The following is a 19,639-nucleotide window of genomic DNA, read 5'->3' as shown; positions in this document are numbered from 1 at the left end:
AACACATACTGAATTAAAGAGGGAACACAGTGATGCTGGCTGCTGTATACTCATCCAGTCCTGTTTGGACAGTTTGGGCTGTGTGGAGAAAGGAAAAATGAATGTAATATTATGTGCATTAATTTTACAACATAAATATGCATTTTGAATTTTAATTTTATTTCTAATTAATGCTCTAAAGCGTATCACCTTCTGATGTGGACATTTGGTATAGCACAGGGCCAATAGGCTAAATCCCATAATATTAGTGTTCATTTGAATAAATGCCCTGTGAACTTATTCCGTTTGTCATTATTTAAATCACAATTTCATATAACTATAGTTTGTTCAATCAAGCAAATACTTTTCTTGTCAGTATCTAAGCAGTAGCGTAATAACATATCCAACATGAAATAGGTAGCACCAATTCTAATTATCTGAAGGCATAACTGTATGTACAAAGCTTTAGTGGACAGATCCTAAGGTGGTGTAAATCAATTAAGCTCATTTGTCCTACGAGCTTTATCTTAGTAATGGAAGTATCAAAACCAAAAATGGATGCTTTGTTACAAAATGCACTGAATTAACTGGTTTCCCTCCCAAATTCAATTGGTTGCACTTTGTGCAACAGTCATTAGCCTACATTTCATCATATGCACTGAACAGTTTAAATACTCCTCTGTATCTTGAGTTTTAGGGGAAAGGTCTTAAATTCCACTACCTTTCTGGTTTCTCTTGAGCTAGGTGTATAAGATAACTGCAGTTTTGCTATATTCTTGGTTTATTCATGATTTTAATAGTATATCCCCCCTCCCCTTCTCTCTGTCCCTTCTCTCTTCCCTTTGTTTTTTCTCTCTCCTTGCATGCTACCTGGATCTGCAGACGAAATTAGTGGGGACGGTAATATGTATTTTCTAGTCTGTCTTACTAACATGCGATATGCGGCCCTAATATCCATATACAACTAATGTACATTTCAATTATCAATTTGTATACAGATCATAGTATGAAAAAAAAATAGCATGCATTAGAGATCGGCCGGTAATACAAATATTGCACCTTATGATGCAGCATCACTTGTTATTATCTGTCAGGCTAGGACTGAATAAGGAAAAAATTTCAAACACTGTATGCAGTGGGCTTTGTATCATTTTAGCAATAATGTTATCAAGTATGAAGTGCATGTGTTTGCAATGAGACTTTTGGCATGGAGCAGAAGAAGTGTGTGGGCTTTTCAAGAATATTTATTCATTTTGATGAAGATAAGAGACATAATGTAGACAAAAAGAACCTAAGTAACTTTTCTTCAATGAGTAAGGTCAATAGACACAATGCAAACTGTTAAATGATTCCATCAGGTGATGCTTGCACTTCAAAGGCATGGTAACATCTAAGTCCTCTGCTGTCTCTTTGTCATGTGCCTGGAATGAAAAGAAGTTGTGCAACACAGAGAAATTTAAATTGAGTGTATGAAATGTTTTGCAAGTTTCAGGCGTGAAGTCACTAAGTTAATGGCAGAATCTTTAGAATTAGTCTTTAGATGTTGGAAATTGTAATAATAATTTTATACCTAAAAATACACTATTTTAAAAAATGAGCAGTGATTTTAGAGGTCTCACTGAATGAATGTCTACCTTGACACACTATTAAAAAAGCCTAATTTTCCACAAAGTGTTGAGCAGTCACACTCTGAAAATAAGTCCCCTTTAAGCAGTTTAAGATTGGATATCCAAAATCATTACTTATTTTTGAAAATTTAGGGCCACTTATATAATACTATTGAGAAATCAGATATCTTCACTGAGTCAATACTGCATGTACCATAATTAAGAAGTGAATAATTATGTGGCCACAAGAATATGAAAAATGTAAAAAATTAGAAATAAAAGGTAATGGCACTCTGCTGTCCCCTATTAAAATATTCAGGAATGTTAACTAGCTTTTGCATAGTTCTTTTGGATATAAATCATACTAAGGTAGCGCCACTTACGTTTTCTCTCTGCCCTTAGAAACCTGTTGGCTTAGTTAGGACTGTTTGTCTAATAACATTTGGGCATATTTCTCTTATAAACTCAGAAGTTATATAGCTGTTCATCCCTCACATGCGAACCTTACTAATCTTTTTTGTGGGTTATATGTATGTTTCATATCATGCTATACATTAAAGGCAATAATAAATACTTGAAAATGCTCTGAAACAGGACAGTGTTGCAGAATGTGTCAGAGAGAACATGAATCTTTAAAAAGAGAAATAACTGCATGGAGCAGATGTGATGGACATTATTTTCTGAGATGCATTTTTCTAGTGCCTAATTTAAAAAAAAAAATTGGAAAATTCTACATAGATATTCCTACTTTAACAACCTTATGTTTTTCTGAAAGAGACTTTCATGCATTGTGTAATCTGAATGATTCCTGGGTTGGTTAGCAGGCTAGTTGGCTAGGTTCTATAGAGGTGAAAAAGTGTAGAGCTGTTTTTGAGGTTAACACACTAAAGGAACTAGCCCTGTTTAATCCATTGTCAGGGGCATCAAAAATTGTGTGATAGGAAATTCTGTCTTTGGGGACCACATCACTATTTGTAGGTTTTAAGGACAGAAGAGACCTTTAGAATCAGCTAGTCTGGCCACCTGTATAACAGAGTGCAAAGAACCTCAACCAGTAACTTCTGGTCAAGCCTATAGTTTTATTTTGAGCTATAGCATGTATTTTACAAAGATGTCCAGGCTTGACTTAAAGACTGCAGGTGATAGAGGTCGTGATATCTTAGTTTGAGCCATTTGAAGACTGATGACCACTAATACCCCCAGACCAGATTTTAACAAGAATGATGGAGGTTCCCAGTGACTTCCAAAAGAAATTTTGGAGACTTGGATAAACCTTTTACTGTACTTTTGTCACTGGTCCCAAAGCACAGGATTTATTTAATTTAATTCCTCTTGAAGAAGTTTAAAAGCACAGTAAACTCAAGCCATTCTTCATGTACTTTATCCATTCTATGCTATCTCCTTAGGTAACAGCAGATAGAGTAGCTGTCATGAAACAGAAATGTTTATCCTGACAAATTAAAATAATCTCACCATTTTATTGCAAGAAAACAGAATGACATATCTGTTACCTCAATATGATAGGAAGTTAAACGTTTCCTTTCCAATACTAATTCTTTAGATAGGAATTTCTCAAATGGAGGCTGGTGTCCTGGAAAATCATCAGTTCTATAGCAGGGAGAGAAGTAAATGAGCCAAGAGACATGGATACATTCCTCTGGTGCATGTTTTCAGTTTACACTCAGCAAACTCTTTTACCATCCATCAAATATTCACGTGAGGTTGTTTTGTGGAGTCCTGAGTGGAAGTGACCCAGCAAGAAAGAAAAAATAATTGAATTTCCCTGTCAATGTGTTTTTATTTTTTTAGAACTCAATATATTTCAAGAGGAAGATCTCTCTCTTGACCTACTTTTGTAGGTTAAATTTATGCTCCCTGGGAGAATTGTGTCTGGTTGCAGGGCCACCAACAGGAATTCCGGGTTCCAGGGCAGAACAGCACAGCCACGGCCCAGACCCCACCCCCACTCCACCCCAGGCCCAGCCCACCAAGTCCCCCTCCTCTCTTCCACACTCCCCATTTTCCCCGGTGGTGAGCGAAAGCTGAGGGGGGGGAAGATGGACGTGGCGGGGCAGCGAGCAGGGGAGGAGAGGAGGGATGCACACAGCGAGTGACAGCAGGGAGGAGGAGGGACACAGCGAGCAGTAGCAGGGCATGAGCAGGGGAGGAGAAGAGGGATGCACGTGGCAAGCAATGGCAGGGGATGTTGAGCAGGAGGGGAAACAGGGCTGTGGGGAGGCCAAGCGGGGAAAGAGGGGTATGGAAGAGAGGAGGTCGACTGGTGGGGAGGGATGCAGTGTCGAGAGGGGTGGGGATGGACTGTGGGCAGGGACCACAGGAAGAAGAGGCAGGATGGGGAGCTAGCTTTCCTGAGGGGAACCTCTCACCCCACTGCCCATAGGGGCTATGCCCCTGGGGAATTGCCCCCACCCTCTGGTTATTAGCGAAGTGAATACTTGAGTAGCTACTTTCTCACTGAAAGTTTTTTGGAGCAGGGAATGTCTCTCTTTATATAACTTTACGTCACCTAGACTAGAACATTTTGGGAGTTACTGTTACATAAACAGGATTTTCAGAATTAAATTTTTATTTTTTATAATTTTGATGGACAATATCAACGTTTATTTTTTAATTTTTTTCCTATTTTGGTAGATTTAAATTTTCACAGTTGCACAAAATTATCGGTTTCAAGCATTTTTTTATTTTTATAGATTTAAATTTTCACCATTGAAGGAAATTGGAAGGAGGGGTCAGACAATAACTATTTAATGACAGTAGACGTTGACATTCACAAAGTTAAAGCTTTATAAATGTTAAAACACAAAATTGTCAGCATCACATGTCAAAATATACAAAGTGAATATCCTTAAATCAAATTCTAATAAGTTCTTAAGCGGTATTTTTCTTTCTTTTTCTTTCTTAATTTATCTGTAAATTTTGGTAATTACCAGTGGAAATATTTACATTCGTTTGAGTGTGTATGGTGAAATCAGTGCTTACCAACATTTACTTATAAAAATGTAATCCTTCCAAACCCATATATAAATAAATACTTAAAAAGGGAAAGAAAAATACTGTCAATTATTTAAACTGTCAGCTTTCTAAGCCCTGGTCTACACTTACCGGGTGATTTGGTAGCAGCCAACGGGAGTTACGCAAGCTACACAGAGTAGCTTGTGTAACTCCCGTTGACAGCATCTTCACTGCACTGTGCCATTTGAGGGGCTGGTTTAACTGCATCGACTTCTGGATCGACTGAGCGGGTCTTCACTGTCTGCTCAGTCGATCCAGATAGGTCAATCTGACAGCGGTAGTGTGTAGACATACCCTAAGAGCTGACACTTTGTTAGAAGTCTATCCATGAAATACTGGTTCTGACCAGCAAATTTGGAGAATAACATCTGGCTAGTTGTTGAAGTGAATTTCCAGAAAACTGTGTAAAGTTAGATTAACAGAGAAATAACAGTTACAAAGGGAGAGTACCAGCTCCAGGGATTTTTCTGCACTAAATAAACTGGAACATCTATATACTTCAGCACCTACAGTCAGTCAGATAGTAAACAGTATGCATTGTACTGCCCTTGTTTGTAGTCTGCTCTGCCTGTGCGTGCAGCAAGACCTGCAAAAAGCTATCTGATTTGCACTTCACTGAAGAGAAAGGAGTTTAATCTCTGCTATGGGCAGTCTCTGTCCATGGTTAACAATGGTTTTTATGGCAGAAAATCACTGTTTATGATATTGAGGGGATTTATTTATTAAAAAGTCATGAATTTAGACTAGTTGACCTGAATTATAGTGCTAATACATTAAAAAATGCATTCTCCTTTTATTTCTTCACAAACAAGTCTGCGTACTGGAGCATAGTGGCCAGTCAGATCGTCGTAATTTCTGTGCATGAGCAGATTGTAGTCATGCTATCTTAAATGCATTTCTACAGGAGTGTAAAGTTTCTTTTTAAATACATAGCAGCTTTTATTTGTGGGAGGTGGGATAAAGATTTTTAAAATTGTGTTAGCTTGTCTTTTTCCCGAAATTCTCTGATTCCTCCCTTACAGAAACAGATGACTATGCAGAGATTATAGATGAAGAAGATACTTACACAATGCCCTCAAGTAAGTACACTAGTTAACTTTGGAATTTTCCTACTTGACTGAAAAGCTTTTTAGATTTGAGCAAGCACAAAAATTGCATTTCAAAGCCTCACAAAGAAAATGTTCTTTATGCAAGATTATGTTCTGAGGCCTTATGTATTCTGCAGCCCTTCAAGCTCAGTCTCTAAAGAAAGGCAACCAAATTCTATGACACAGTAAAATATATTACAGTAAAATCCCATCTCATACCAAAATATAGCATTTTAAATTTTGTTGATGACTGTAGTGCTTAGGAAAAGGAGGCTAATAAAACTTACTTGAAGCAAACCTGATCTGGATAGGCACTCTCTAAACTTCTCTAAACAGCTCTGTCGTGATACCTCACCCCTGACCTGCAGTGTGTCTGCTATTGTAGTCCTTCAGCCTCTCTCTGGGAGAAATTACCAGGCATACTAAACTGCGGTAGTTTGGTGAAGTGGAGAAGAAATAGAGACATGGATGAAAACACATTGTTCTTGTGAACCTGTGTCTTCAAAGGCAACAGGCAATACACCATCTGCTGAAATTATTTTGTGCCATTTTCTGATTTATGGTGTAATGCTAAAATGGAAGGCTAGTGTTAACTACCATAAAAAGAAAATCTGGTGTTCTGGCATTAAAGTTCTGGGTGCAGTTTATGTTGGGATTGTCTTGCTAACATGTAATTGACTGGTAACTCATACATGGAAGCACAGAAAACTCAACTTCTGTCATGCCTGCAGATAAGGAGTGGGATGATGGGGTGGAACCCAGTGACATAGTGAAATTCAAACCCATGTTAAATTCAGGAATGCTTAATGTGTTCAAGGGTATGACTAACTTAAGATTTCTGCAGTCCTGGTTTCTTGTCACAGCAAAGGGAAGCTTCATTCGCCACTTAAACATTCAGAATGGACCATTAGTGTGTTGCTAAGGAAATTATTTGGCAACAAGAAAATGTACGTTTCTTGAAAGTGAATAGTACATTGTGAGTAGTGTATAGTACATCACTGCATTAATCTACTTTAAAATAATACCCAAGATCAGAGAGAATTATGATAAATGGTATATTTTATTCTTTGTAAGGGTGGATATTACATATGTATAATGGTGCAATACTTACTTAGATGAAAACTTTAACTTGTGGGTTCCTGAAAGGTGCTAAGCACTCTGAACTGATAGAGCAAAACACTTAAAGCACATTTTTAACCTTAAGCATGTAAGAAATCCCATTGAAGACATGTGCTTACGTGCTTCACTGGGTTTTGGGCCATAGTGCTCAACCTCTTGCAGGTTTGAGTTCTGCTTCAATAAAGATTACAGGATCAGGCCCATGATTTGTGTTAATATAAATATAAAATCACTTGGGTAAGTTATCGTTTTGGATAAGATAAAATTTTTCAGTTTTTTAAATATTATGATATATTTGTCCAAATGTCTTGTTAATTTTAAGAAGATATTTTTAAGTAAGTGTTTGATTTTTCTCTTAAATGCACTGCAGAAAGCTATGGAATAGATGAAGGTAACAGGTGCTCCTTTAACCATTTCTGTGTGCTTGCCATTTTGGAAATGATGTGAAATTTTTCAGTTTAAAATTGTTTACTTTCATTTAATAAGCATTGTGTTAATTGGTTTAATTGAGTTTCTGTAGTTAAACCAATCCTTTGGTTAGCTTTGGAATTTTAAAGAGGAAAATGTAATATTTTAAAAATAAATTAAAAAGGCATTAATCGCTTTGGTTTCCCACTAGCTGCCATCATTTCTATAGCACTAATGCTGCCATAAAATGATCAGGCATGTGGCTTAAGCTGGTTGAGAATCAGTTTTTTTGCCCTAGAGATGATACAGCAGTAGAAATTCACATTATACGTGTTTCCACTATTCCTGAAATAGTTTTTTTTTTCAGTGATTGCCAGAAATTAAATTACCAACTAAATAATTCAACTGGAACTGAATAAATTTAATTGCTGAACTAGTAAGCTATCTATTGTCTTGGATATACCTAGTCTACTAAAGGAAAAAGTTAATAAAATTGTATAAATCTCAGAACATTTTATGTCAGTTGTACACTGTTAGAAGTGTGAGGTTTTACACTTATTCATTTTACCTTTTTCAGTCATCTGCTTCCACTTTTTTTTCCTCCTGCAGCCACCTCTTTAAAAATACTCTTGGCTCATTTGATGGTTCAGAGATCTAAAATATCATATTATGGAGACTTCTTAAACATATGGCTTTATGTTGTAGCTAGTTAATTCCATATTACCATGCGTTATTTGTGTTCCTTTCTTTATTCTTTTAAAAGCCATAATTAATTTAAGAAGGATTTAATTATATTTACTGCGTTCAAATACTAATTAATATTAGCAATTAATTTAGTAAGTCAGATTTCAGTGTCTTATTCAGGGCTTTCATTTAAACAATTGTTTAAGAGGATTCCACTGTGTATACAGCTTTTGTATAGGTTGGTGTTCAGCAAATTTTAATCTTAGTTATTCATATGTCAGACATTGGAGTGGGTTACTTTGACTTTGGCATCTTGTGGATTATTTCGTTTAAATGCTTTTCATCAGTAGTTTGAGGTTTAAATACATTATATTCTTACAGCCAGGGATTATGAGATTCAGAGGGAGAGAATTGAACTGGGACGCTGTATTGGTGAAGGACAGTTTGGAGATGTACATCAAGGAGTTTACATGAGTCCAGTAAGTATCTTTTTTAATATGAACACACCTTTTCAGAAAATCTACTAGATACCTGATGACTTTATCTGTGATCCACTTGAGTGAACTAATGTTGATTGATAGTGCCTTGATGTAATAGTATTTATAAAATGTATAGCACTTGTATAGTGCTTTACATGTTAAAAAGTTGCTGTAAAAACATTAATCCCCACAATGCCCCTGTGAGGTAGATACTCTAGGTACTATTATTCCTATTTTACAGATGGGAACATTGAGGCAAAGTAGATTTGCCCAGGGTCACACACAAATCATTCATTGATCCGGGATTAGAACTCATGATTTCTGACTCTGCCCTGTGCTATTTTTTCTTCATCTGGATGATATCTCAGCATATTTAGGTTATCTTTTTTGGGAACAGAACAATGTGACACACTCCACTTGCTGGGGGCCAGATTTTCAAAAGAGCTCATCATCTAATCTGGCCACTTGTTTAAGTATCTTAATGGAAACTGAGTTCTTTAGAAGACCTTGCTTCAGTTGTGGGTGCTGAGCTCTCTTGAAATATCAAACCCTAGTCTGTGACATTCTTTCACTAGTGAAGGTACTTAGCTACTTAGTGAGATTTTCTGTTGATAATGTTAGCTGTCTAGAACTTCAAGTTTTAATTTTTTAATTGCATATGTGAAACGAGCTGGTGGTCTGCCTAGATCTTGGTAAACAAGCATCCATGATACAATACCACTATTACAGCTGTTTTTAATTGACCCCATCCTTTTTGCCAATCTCAACAAAGAGGCTAAAGATTAATGCCCCAATCCTGGAATTTACAATGCATGGGCAGATTGTTGTGCCCATATGGAGCTCCGTTGAAGTCAGTGGGGCCCTGCATGGGCAAAGCAGTCAGCCTGCACATTGTAAATTGCAGAATCAAGGCCTAGAAGATGGATACTGCAATGTCACTCCTAGAAGTACCCATCATATTATATATATAGTTACTTGTTTTTCATTAGTCAGAATCATTATCCTTGTATTATTATGGCAGATTTAGCGCAGTCCTCCGTATCCTGAATATCATTTCCCCCGTCCCTCCAAATCTGTTCCTAACCAATTTAGTTTTTTTCTCTTTATTTAACTCATCCCTTGATAATCCCTCCTACATTTATCTTGCACAATACCTGGAAATTCTTGACAGTTACAAAGACTTAAACTATTTCACTCAACAATAAAACTGGTTACTATAAAATGTACAACAGAAATCTCCAAAGTACCCTCCATAGAAACCGTACTTCATTGTATGTCAAAATAGAATAAAATCATTCAGATTTACAGTTAACTCTACCCTAAAATCTTATAGATGATTTAAATAAGACCATCAATTATTCAGAGTACTAATTAATGACTGTGTTTTGAGTATGAGAGAAATATGTACACAAAATCAATTTAAAATGACATGGGGTATTTTGGTGTATAAAATATATTTGTTTCTCTTTCAGGGTCCTTCTGAGAATTTTAATATAGTTTCATCACTGGGATTGTAAGGGAGCAAGATTAAGAAACAGATGCTGTAGATGACCCAGAAAATAGACATTAAAATTGTTTAAACCCATGAAATATAATCTTGCCTTTATCCCAGTAACATTTGTATGTAAAACTAGAAATAATAATGAGAACAGAATTAATCCTGGTAGGTGCCGCGCATCCTCAACTCCCACTGACCTCAGAGGGAGGAAAGGGGCTCAACCCCATAAGCAAGAACATGATGTTCCCCAGCTATTTTTAATCTATTCTCTGCAAATAGCGCATAGTTCTATCATTTAGGCCCTGATTGTGTGTACATTTAATACAGATAGTAAAGTTAAAGCGTGTCAGTTGTGAATGAACTCAATGGGACAACTTATGTGAGTTGCATGTTTGCAGGATCAGGGCTTTTTGTATGGGAAGATGCTAAATTAATTGTATTAGCTCAGATACCATCAAGATACACATCCATTGTAGCAGTTATTATTGTGACTTGGAAGAGCTGTTGTTTTGAGAATGTTGTAAAACCACAAGTAAATGGACCTTACTATTTTGTTATGCAGATTATCTATTCAGCTAATGTGGATTTAAATGATCCATTTCAAAATAACATTTTTTCAGTAGATCATTTCCTTTGGATAGTAATGAATCTTTTAACAGCCTAAAGCTTTTTTCAAAAGAAAACTTATGCTCCCTCTGTGTGCTGTCTGCAACCTGTAAAAAGAGTATTTATACAACATACCATAAAAAGAGAAGATTAAAGATGATGTCTTAGCCAGGAGTCTTCCTTCAGGCTATATCAACAGTATTCTCATTTTTCTACACCTAGAGGAAGAACGATTGACTGCTATATTCTGTTTATTTCCGATTTCAAATATATATATATATAGGAAGAAAAACTTTAAAACCAATGCTTTAACTGGTGGGTAGGCCATTTCATAAAATCTTCACTGAACATTCTTTTGTATCTTAAGAGTTAAATAGAAACATTTAATTACTGTGCATCCTATTAATGATCTGGTTATTATGAAAGGTTAAGTCAGTCAAAATTATATTCAGCTTCCCCAGTGCAGAAGCCCACCAAAAAAATACGAAAGCCCCAGAAAATCCTTTGTGTGGTTTTTCATAAGCTTCTTCGTTGCACGAGCCAAATAAATACCTTTTTCAAGTTGGAAGCTATTTGTTTCCTTTGCATCACTTACCATTGTATCCGTAATGTGCCACCTTTTCTGCAATGTTAGAACACGCCTACCAAGGTTCAGTTGAGCTGATCATTTCTTTTTATAATGATCTATTATAAATTAGAAGTAATACTTTCAGACTGGTCTAATTTACATGGATGTACGCAAAATATGTTAGTTATCAATATTTTATATTTTTATTAATTCATGAACACTTTCATGTTGTCAGTGGTTTTTTAATTAAATATTGTACATAGCTAACTATCTGTTACTGTCTTTTAAAATTTGTTGTTTAAGAAGTGTATTTGTGATTGGCTTTGTTTTTATTATTTGAAATTTCTCTCTTACAGGAAAATCCAGCTATGGCTGTTGCAATCAAAACATGTAAAAACTGCACTTCAGACAGTGTTAGAGAGAAATTCTTACAAGAAGCCTGTAAGTTACAAAACATTTTCTTGGTTTAACTTTTGGAAAAACAGTCCTATAAAACACTTGATTTTTTTACAGATTTCTCTTTGTTGAAGTCTGTTTAGCTTTTTGTGCCACATACTTTTGATATTACTTTTAAATGTTTTATTAATACACATGAGCATGGTCCTCTCTTTTGATATGTAGCATACAGCTCTGCTTAGATCTTAAAAATCAGACATTTTGCTTATGCGTACATATGTAGTATCTGATTTTTCCAGAGTAAATGGTGCTGCATGACACATTTAAGACTTCAGGAATGAGGCCTTCTTGGAAAGTTAAGTGAGACTTGATTCCCCATACCCTCCTTTCCACATTAAACAAAACCCTAACCTGTTGTAGCGTGTCATAACACCTCCAGAGGGACAGGACTTCCTGTCTGATCAAACATTGCTGGACTTTATGCCATAGGAAGGGATTTGTTAGATTGTTTGTTTGGGAGAGCGTAGGGACCTACATTTGGAGCAAGAATCTCAGAATGACCTAAACTCCTCATATTAATAAAACCAGCATTTATGCATAGGGAGGAAGGCTTTGCATAACTTTGTGAGTGTGTTAGAAAATGTACCCATAAAAGTCCAACTGAATATTCATAAATGTGTAGGGGGTCAAACCTCGAAAAACAATTCCTAAAAGATTCTCTTTCTTCAACATTCTGTTTTATAAAATAAATTGACATATAAGTGTCTTATTCTTCTTCGAGTGCTTGCTCGTGTCCATTCCAGCATAGGTGTGTGCACGCCTTCGTTGATGCTTTTCCTATAGAAAAGCATAATTTATGTATGAGAGAGCTGGTGTTTGCATCTTGAACATGGCAAATCAGGAAAAGGTTGTATAGTAAACAAGCATTATTTTTAATAGAAACCTAGAAAAGATCATTTCTTGAAAGAAGAAAAAGATCAGCCTGTGTTAGATCATTTTGTCCATCCCCTGACCCACACAGCATGGCTCCCCACAGTACATGTTTGACATTATCTAGTTCTAAGTGATTTGCTTTCCATCACTTTCCTTAGGTCACTATTCCACAGTGACCCCATCCTTTTTTCACCTTTTATGTTCTTATGTTCTAACTTTCCTTGATCTATCCCTTCTTCTCAACCTCTCACTCTCATCAGGTTTCTTCCTATCCCATGACAAGAATCCCTTTAGGTCTCCCCTGTCATTACAAAAAAGAAAGAACATCCTTGACACCACCTTCTGCTCAGACTATTGCCCAGTCTTCCTCCTTTCTCCACTTCATCTCCAGATTCATTAAAGATGCTGTCTACAATGGACCTGTGGAGTTCCTTTCCTTCAGTTCTCTTCTTTACCCTCTTCAATCTGGCTTCCATCTTATACACCCCACTAAAACTGTACTTGCTAAAGTCTCTAATGACTTCTTCTTGGCCAGATATTGGGGCTGTACTCTATCCTTATCCTCTTCAACCTTTCTGAAGCTTTTTGCATTGTTGACCACTTCCTACATCTTGATATTTTGCCCTGCTTTGGCTAATATGATTCTGCCTCTCATGATTCTGTTTTGAGCTCTCTGAACCATCTTTAGTGTCTTGTTTGGGGGGGGTCGTCATCCTTCTCTCCCCCCCGTTTCTGTGTGTGTCTTTCAAGGCGCCATTATTGGACTCTGGTTCTTTTCCCTCTACAGTGGCTTCGACTACTCTTTTTGTGCTGATGACTCATAATTCTAACTCTCTACTGATGAGCTAGCTAATTCCCTCTCTCTAGTCTTAGTATTTCATCCTGACTTTCTGACCTTTCATCATGGATGTCCAGTCATCTTAAACTCAACATTTCCAGAACTGAGCTCTTGATTTTTTTCCTTCAAGCCTTTTCTTCTTCCCCCTTTCTCCCTCACCATCATCAACATCTTTTGATCAGAGATTTTTTGGTAGCAGTCGATACTGCCCGCACATGTTCTGCTCCCCACCAGCCACAAGGCTAGTAGCATGAGCAGGCATTCCCTCCTCAGTTCCTTCTCAACCAACCCTGGCTAAACATGGAGCCAGTAGCTGTCCGTTTGCAGATCATTAATTCTTTTAGAATTGCTCATTTTAGCTTCTTTGAAGCTCCCTTTTTCTTTCTTACTCTTATATTTACTTTGGCCACGCTGAATAGTAAATAAATAAAAGAATAAAGAAGAAACAATGAAGAACAGAAAGGGGCTCTATCCTCCACACCCCTGTGGGGGGGAGACACCTCCCTAGAGAAGGGGATATCCGGCTCCGCTGGCTTCAAAAAGTGCCTCATTTCCAAGGAATCAATCCCAGTCACTGACGGATACTCATAGTATGTTCACTCTCTGGGAGAGGGAAAAAATGAAGAATTCAGTACCCATCCCAATACACACACAGGCCATATAAGCCTCAGAGAAAAAAAATCCAGGTTCCTCAACGTAAAACGTCAGGATCCCAACAAACCTCTTCTCAACCCTCTACATCGAAGAGACAATTTTGACAGGTTCATCGGGTGTCCTTGCTGCCATTCCATGCTCGAACACCCTTCTCCCATTCCTCTGGGGACTGTCTCGCTTTGTTCCATAGCACCTGGGAGTGGATAATCTCCAGAAAGTGGGTATTGAAGATTGTCCAGACAGGTGCTCCATCCATTTCTCCTCCCTCCCATCTTCCAAATCCCTCTCCCTGTCCCTCTTGAAGAACCCTTCTCCTGAAAGCTTACTATGACAGAAGCTAGACCACCTCCTCAGCGTAGGAGCAATAGAGCCAGTGCCTGTACATCTAAGGGGCAGAGGCTTCTATTCTCATTACTTCTTAATACTGAAGAAAAAAGAGGATTGGAGATCTATACTGAACACTCAACAAATTCATCAAACTCAGTGCACTCAACAAATTCGACAAAGCTCAGAAGTTCAAGATGGTCACATTATCCACAATCATTCCAGCGTTTGAAGAAAGAGATTGGTTCTCAGCCCTCAACCTTAAGACGCATATTTCCACCTCAGTTATACTGAGCCACAGGCGTTACCTCAGATTTATCCTAGGACAGGACCATTATCAGTACAGAGAACTTCCCTTTGGCCTTTCATCAGCCTCGGAGTATTCTCCAAAGTCCTCTTGGTGGTAGCCGACCTACATTCTCAAGGCATCATGATTTACCCTTACCTGGATGATTGCCTCTTCAAGGCTCAATCCTTTGCGGATGTTCAGCAGGTCACTTAGGTCACCTTGGACCTGTTTCAGAGTCTGGGCCTGAAAGTCAATGACCAAAAATCAATATTAATATTGGTACAGAGGCTGGAATTCATAGAAGGCTTGACTCTATATGGGCAAAAGCACTCCTCCCACATCACAGATTCCTCAGGCCCTCCTCATTGTAAGAGATAGTACAGTACAGTCCCTAAACTTCAGCCAAATGTTGCCTTCCACTCCTGGGACACATGGTCTCGGGGACATCAGAGATAACTAATGCCAGATTACCCATGAGATACTTGCAAGCTTGGTTCAGGTTGGTTTACAGACCGAACAGAGACAGCATAAACAAATGACTATCGATACCCACCAGGGTAAAATAGTCCCTGGACTGGTGGAAAAAGCCAGTAAATGTCTGTATGGGAATCCCATTCGCTCAGCCTCCCCCATCATTACTTTCACTACTGATGCATCCCTCATAGGATAGGGTGCGCATCTCAACAGCAACACGACATAGGGTGAATGGTCCTCAGGTGAGACATGCCTCCACATCAGTCTGCTCAAACTCAGTGTGTTCACTTCCTACCACTGATAAAAGGCACACACACACGGGTCATGACAGACAGTATAGCCTACGTGTATTATATAAACAGGCAAGGAGGTGCCAGATCACACTTCCTATGCACGGAAACACTAAAACTATGGAATTGGTGCATAGCCCACAACTTATTAACATCCGTGGCCCCACTATCGGCTGGCACGGGTCATCTCTGAAATCAATACAAGGTATTCCACATTAATAAATCCAATTTTTTTTAAAAAAAACTACTGTGGGTGTGATTATCACAAGAGAATTCTGAAGCTTTCAACATTGTGATGTAATCTGTTCCCAAAGAAATAAATTTTATTTACAAAGAGTTAAGATTGGAAGTTAATTTCAGTGGAGCCCAGGTAGCTTTGCTCCTTCCTCCAAGTCTTCAAAAATAACACTTGCTTTGCAAAAATTATATATTTATAAAAAGCCTGGAAGTGAATCGTTAAGGGAAGGGATCCAGCCACAGATGCAATCTAATCCTTTAACATTCATTATCACCCAACTCAAATTACACCACTAACCCAATCTCCACCTATGCCTTTGTTTTGTTCTGTGATAGAGGTATGTTGCAATATATATACTGTCAATTTCCTATATTGATTGATTAATAAATGTTTTGTAAAAGTTTCAAATGTAATGTAGTCACAGGGCACGTTGTTATGGCTAAGTTCTATAAGTTTTCTTGTAGGGGGATGCAATTTTGAATTATTAACTAGACAATTCTTATGAATGTAATAGGGATGGTTGATTGGTATTATGAAATGTGTTGATTACATGACAGCTGTGTGGAGGCTGAGAGAACATTCTTGGACTGACCAGACTATGGGTGCAAAAGTCCTTCATTTATGCAACATTAATCTGCTGTTTAGAAGCCTAAAGTATACAGTTTTTTATTTTTGGCTCATATTATGTGAACTGCAGTAGACCATTTAATTTGGGTGAAGAATATACATTTCTGTTGACGATTTTTGTTGAGCCACCACAACAGTGTGAGCTGCAAAGATAAAGGAAACATAATTTTAAGATACATTTTAGGAAGCTTGCTGGATGTCATGAGATAAAACCTAGTGAAAAGGCTGATGTTTTTGCTTCAGCTAGCAAATATTATCTCCCCCATAGCATTAGTAAATAGGCATCCACCTTACTGCATGAAAGGTGCATTGCTGAGAGTGAAAATAAGTTAATTATGCCTGTAGCAAATAAAATCTGATGTAAACCGAATCATTATATGAGATTTTTATATGGACATCATAGCATTGACATGCATTTTTATGTGTTTATTGAATTGTACATTTTACTTTTCCCTTTGCCTTCCAACAAATAAGAAATGTACAATTGTAGTATTCATAAATTGTTTTTCTTCAAGTAGTGTCCTTGTGGATGCTCCATTTTATGTTCACATGCACCCCTGCACCTTTGATCAGAGATTTTTGGTAGCAGTACCTATTCTACCCATACATACACCCTACACATCCTTGTGCCCCATACCCAGGCTATATAGGGCTGCGTGGGCAAACTACTGTCACATCCTTCTCAACCACTTTTGGCCAGAGATGAAATCTAGTCATGTGCCTGTTTGCTCTGTACCTATTTAGTGTTTTAGCTGTATAGTTAATTCTTATCAGTTGTAGGTTTAGTAACTTATAGTTGGAGCCTTTGTTCCCCTTTTCTTTTATTAAAAAAAAAAAAGCACATTTTTGTTTTTCTGTTTCTCCTATAGAGGGGCTTGAACAACTTTTCTTCCATTGGGGATGGCAGGCTTCCTGGGATTTAAAAGGTGACTCTTGTCAAGAAGCAGTGGCCCTGTTAGTGGTGGGCATTCCCACTGCATTTGTCACTTTGGAGACTCACGCATTCCCAACAAGTGTAAAATCTGCTCTTCTTTTAAAGGAAGATGCCATAAAACCAGGAAAGTAAATTAGACTTCTTTCGTCATTAATAGTCTATAAGACTGGCTTCGGACCCGGGCACAGGGCAGCGACCATCCATGTTTGTCAGTGTCCCATCGTCTTCAACATCAAGATCACTGAGAGGTTCCAAGAGGAAGACAGCACTGAAACCCTGGTCTCCTAGTGCTCTCCTTGACTGAGGTACCAATAACCACACCGCCGGTACCAAGAGCTTCCCACTCCAAGTATAGGGAAAGAGATAAGAGGAGCAAAATGAGAGCATTTTTCATCAAAGACTATCTATTCACTGCAGGCCTCAGGCCCCAAGAGGAGAGGTTCCAAGTACTCTGGGTACCATGAAGCAAGTTAAGTCTTCAGCTATGTCCCATACCTCAGTGGTAAAAGGGTCGGTACAAAAGACTACTACTACCAAGAACTGGCTTCATTGGAATACTCAACCCTCCTAGTATCAAGATCAGTGCACAATGGCCTCTGCAACATCATCAATGCTGGTACTGAGTTCTTTTGTATTTTAAAAACTGCAGGAATTCCAGTACCCAAAAGACATTGTGTTACCAAATGAGCCCGAGTCTCTGCTCCTTGCAGCTTCTGAATGCCTCTTGATACTGTGATCAGTTGGATCACTGACTGCTTATGTTTTTGGGAGACCTACCTCTTCTCTTCTTTGACTATCCATGAGGAGGGGTTGTCACCTCTTATTCAATATGTGGAAGAGCATTCTGACTCAGACTCTGAACTTTCTGTTCAAGGATCTACAATTTATTCCAGGAGACATTATTCCCTGTTGCAGATGCAACAGAGGCAGGACACTAGACCCTTGCGTTCGAACAGTTGGGATGACCAGCATTGGATTCCTCCTCTCATGCACTCCTCTGTGCACCGAAATGGTAAAGCTTTGGAACTGGTGCATAGCCAATCGGAGAGTCATCTCAGATTCTTCCTTCCTGGATGTACAAAACCCCATGGTGGACGACCTGAGCAGACATTTCTCCCTAAATTACAAATAGGAGTTGGACTCTTAGGTCCTCAACAAAATATCCATAGCTTGGGATTTCCTGAGGTTGACTTTTTTGGACATCAGCCAATACAAAGTGCAGGAATTTCTGTTCCAGAGTGGGGCTTGATCCCCAGTCTCTAAGAGATGCTTTAATCGTTACATGGATAAAGGGTCTTTTCTGTGAATATCCTCCAACTCCATTGCTCTTAAAGGTACCTATCAAGATCAGACAGGACCAAGCCAAAGTAAATTTGATTGCACCAACTTGGCCAAGACAAGTTTGGTTTCCTTACCTCATCAAACTCACCTCTTGCCCTCCCTGCTGGCTCCCAATCAAACCTCAACTGTTGTCTCAGTATGTAGGTCAGACACTTCACCCCAATTTGAATGACTTTCAATTACAAGCTTGGTTCCTCAATGCTTCTCAGGACTAGAGACCACCTATTCATTGGAAGTACAAAAGATACACTGTTAAATAACAGAAAGGAATCTACTAGACATACTTACCTTCAGGATGGAGAAGATACAGCCTTTGGCTGTACAGCACCATCTTTCTTCTATCCAGTCATCTCTTTTTTTGATCTTGGATTACCTGTTGGAATTGAAAAATTCAGGCCTTTCTATGAGTTCCATCAAAGTTCATTAGGCAGTAATAACAGCTTTCCACATGCCAGTACACGTTTTCTTGGTATTTGCTCATCCCACCACAACGAGATTCCTAAAAGGACTTATCGGTTTTTTCCTGCAGAATAGAAAAGTAGTACACCGCTTTTGGATCTCAATCTGGTTCTTAACCATATCATGAAACAACCCTTTGAATTATTAGCTACGTGTTCGCTGCTACATCTGTCTATGAAGACAGCCTTCTTTGTGGGCATCACTTCTGCTTGAAGGTTTGGGGAGATGGGGGCTCTAATGTTCTCCAAGGAGAAGACCTCATCAGTCTACACAGGAGTCTGCTTTTCATGTACTAGATGTTAAGAGAACATTAACCTTTTACTTGGACAGGACTAGGCCACTCAGGAAGACCTCTATACACTCTGTTTCAGGTCTAAAGAAGCACCTATTATCACTGAGACTTTCTAAATGGATCTCTGGATGTATTATTGCCTGTTATGGTTTTGCTGTGTTTACATCTCCCCTAAGAGAGCTGAATGCTCTGCTAGATTACAGTCTATATCTGTAGTTATACTCAATAAATTCAGGTTGCCGAAATCTGCAGGACTGCAACATGGTCCTCGGTGCACACATTTTCCAAACCTTACATCCTAATTGACACTGCAAAATCAGATGCAGCAGTAGGCAATACTGTTCTTTCTTCGGTGATGGACTCTGTTCTGAAACGCCCACCTCCTTAAAGGGCTACTGCTACAGAGTCACCTAAATTGGAGCATCCACAGAGATACAACTTGAAGAAGGAGAGATTGATTACTCACCTTGTTCAGTAACTG

The 19,639-nt window shown here is 38.3% G+C and overlaps 1 protein-coding gene across 6 annotated transcripts in view; it reads left to right on the top strand.

Annotated features, from left to right (window-relative positions):
• The window catches only part of PTK2 (protein tyrosine kinase 2), a 340,248-nt gene that overhangs the window by 261,345 nt on the left and 59,264 nt on the right, over positions 1-19,639 (top strand). For 5 of the 6 annotated variants that reach the window (XM_067558324.1, XM_067558323.1, XM_067558322.1 and 2 more), the window contains 3 exons: positions 5,642-5,698; positions 8,300-8,397; positions 11,426-11,510. In XM_067558324.1, the coding sequence (XP_067414425.1) occupies positions 5,642-5,698; positions 8,300-8,397; positions 11,426-11,510 (240 nt within the window). Of the gene's footprint in view, positions 1-861; positions 880-5,641; positions 5,699-8,299; positions 8,398-11,425; positions 11,511-19,639 lie in introns of all 6 variants that reach the window. The other variant, XM_067558327.1, reaches the window with a different exon arrangement.

This window comes from Emydura macquarii, unplaced genomic scaffold (genome assembly GCF_026122565.2).
Source record: "Emydura macquarii macquarii isolate MOO-44397 ecotype Brisbane River unplaced genomic scaffold, CSIRO-AGI_Emac_v2 contig_1947, whole genome shotgun sequence".
Classification (NCBI taxonomy): Eukaryota; Metazoa; Chordata; order Testudines; family Chelidae; genus Emydura; species Emydura macquarii.
Note: the sequence above shows the minus strand (reverse complement) of the source record. Positions and strands in the feature narration are given on the sequence as shown.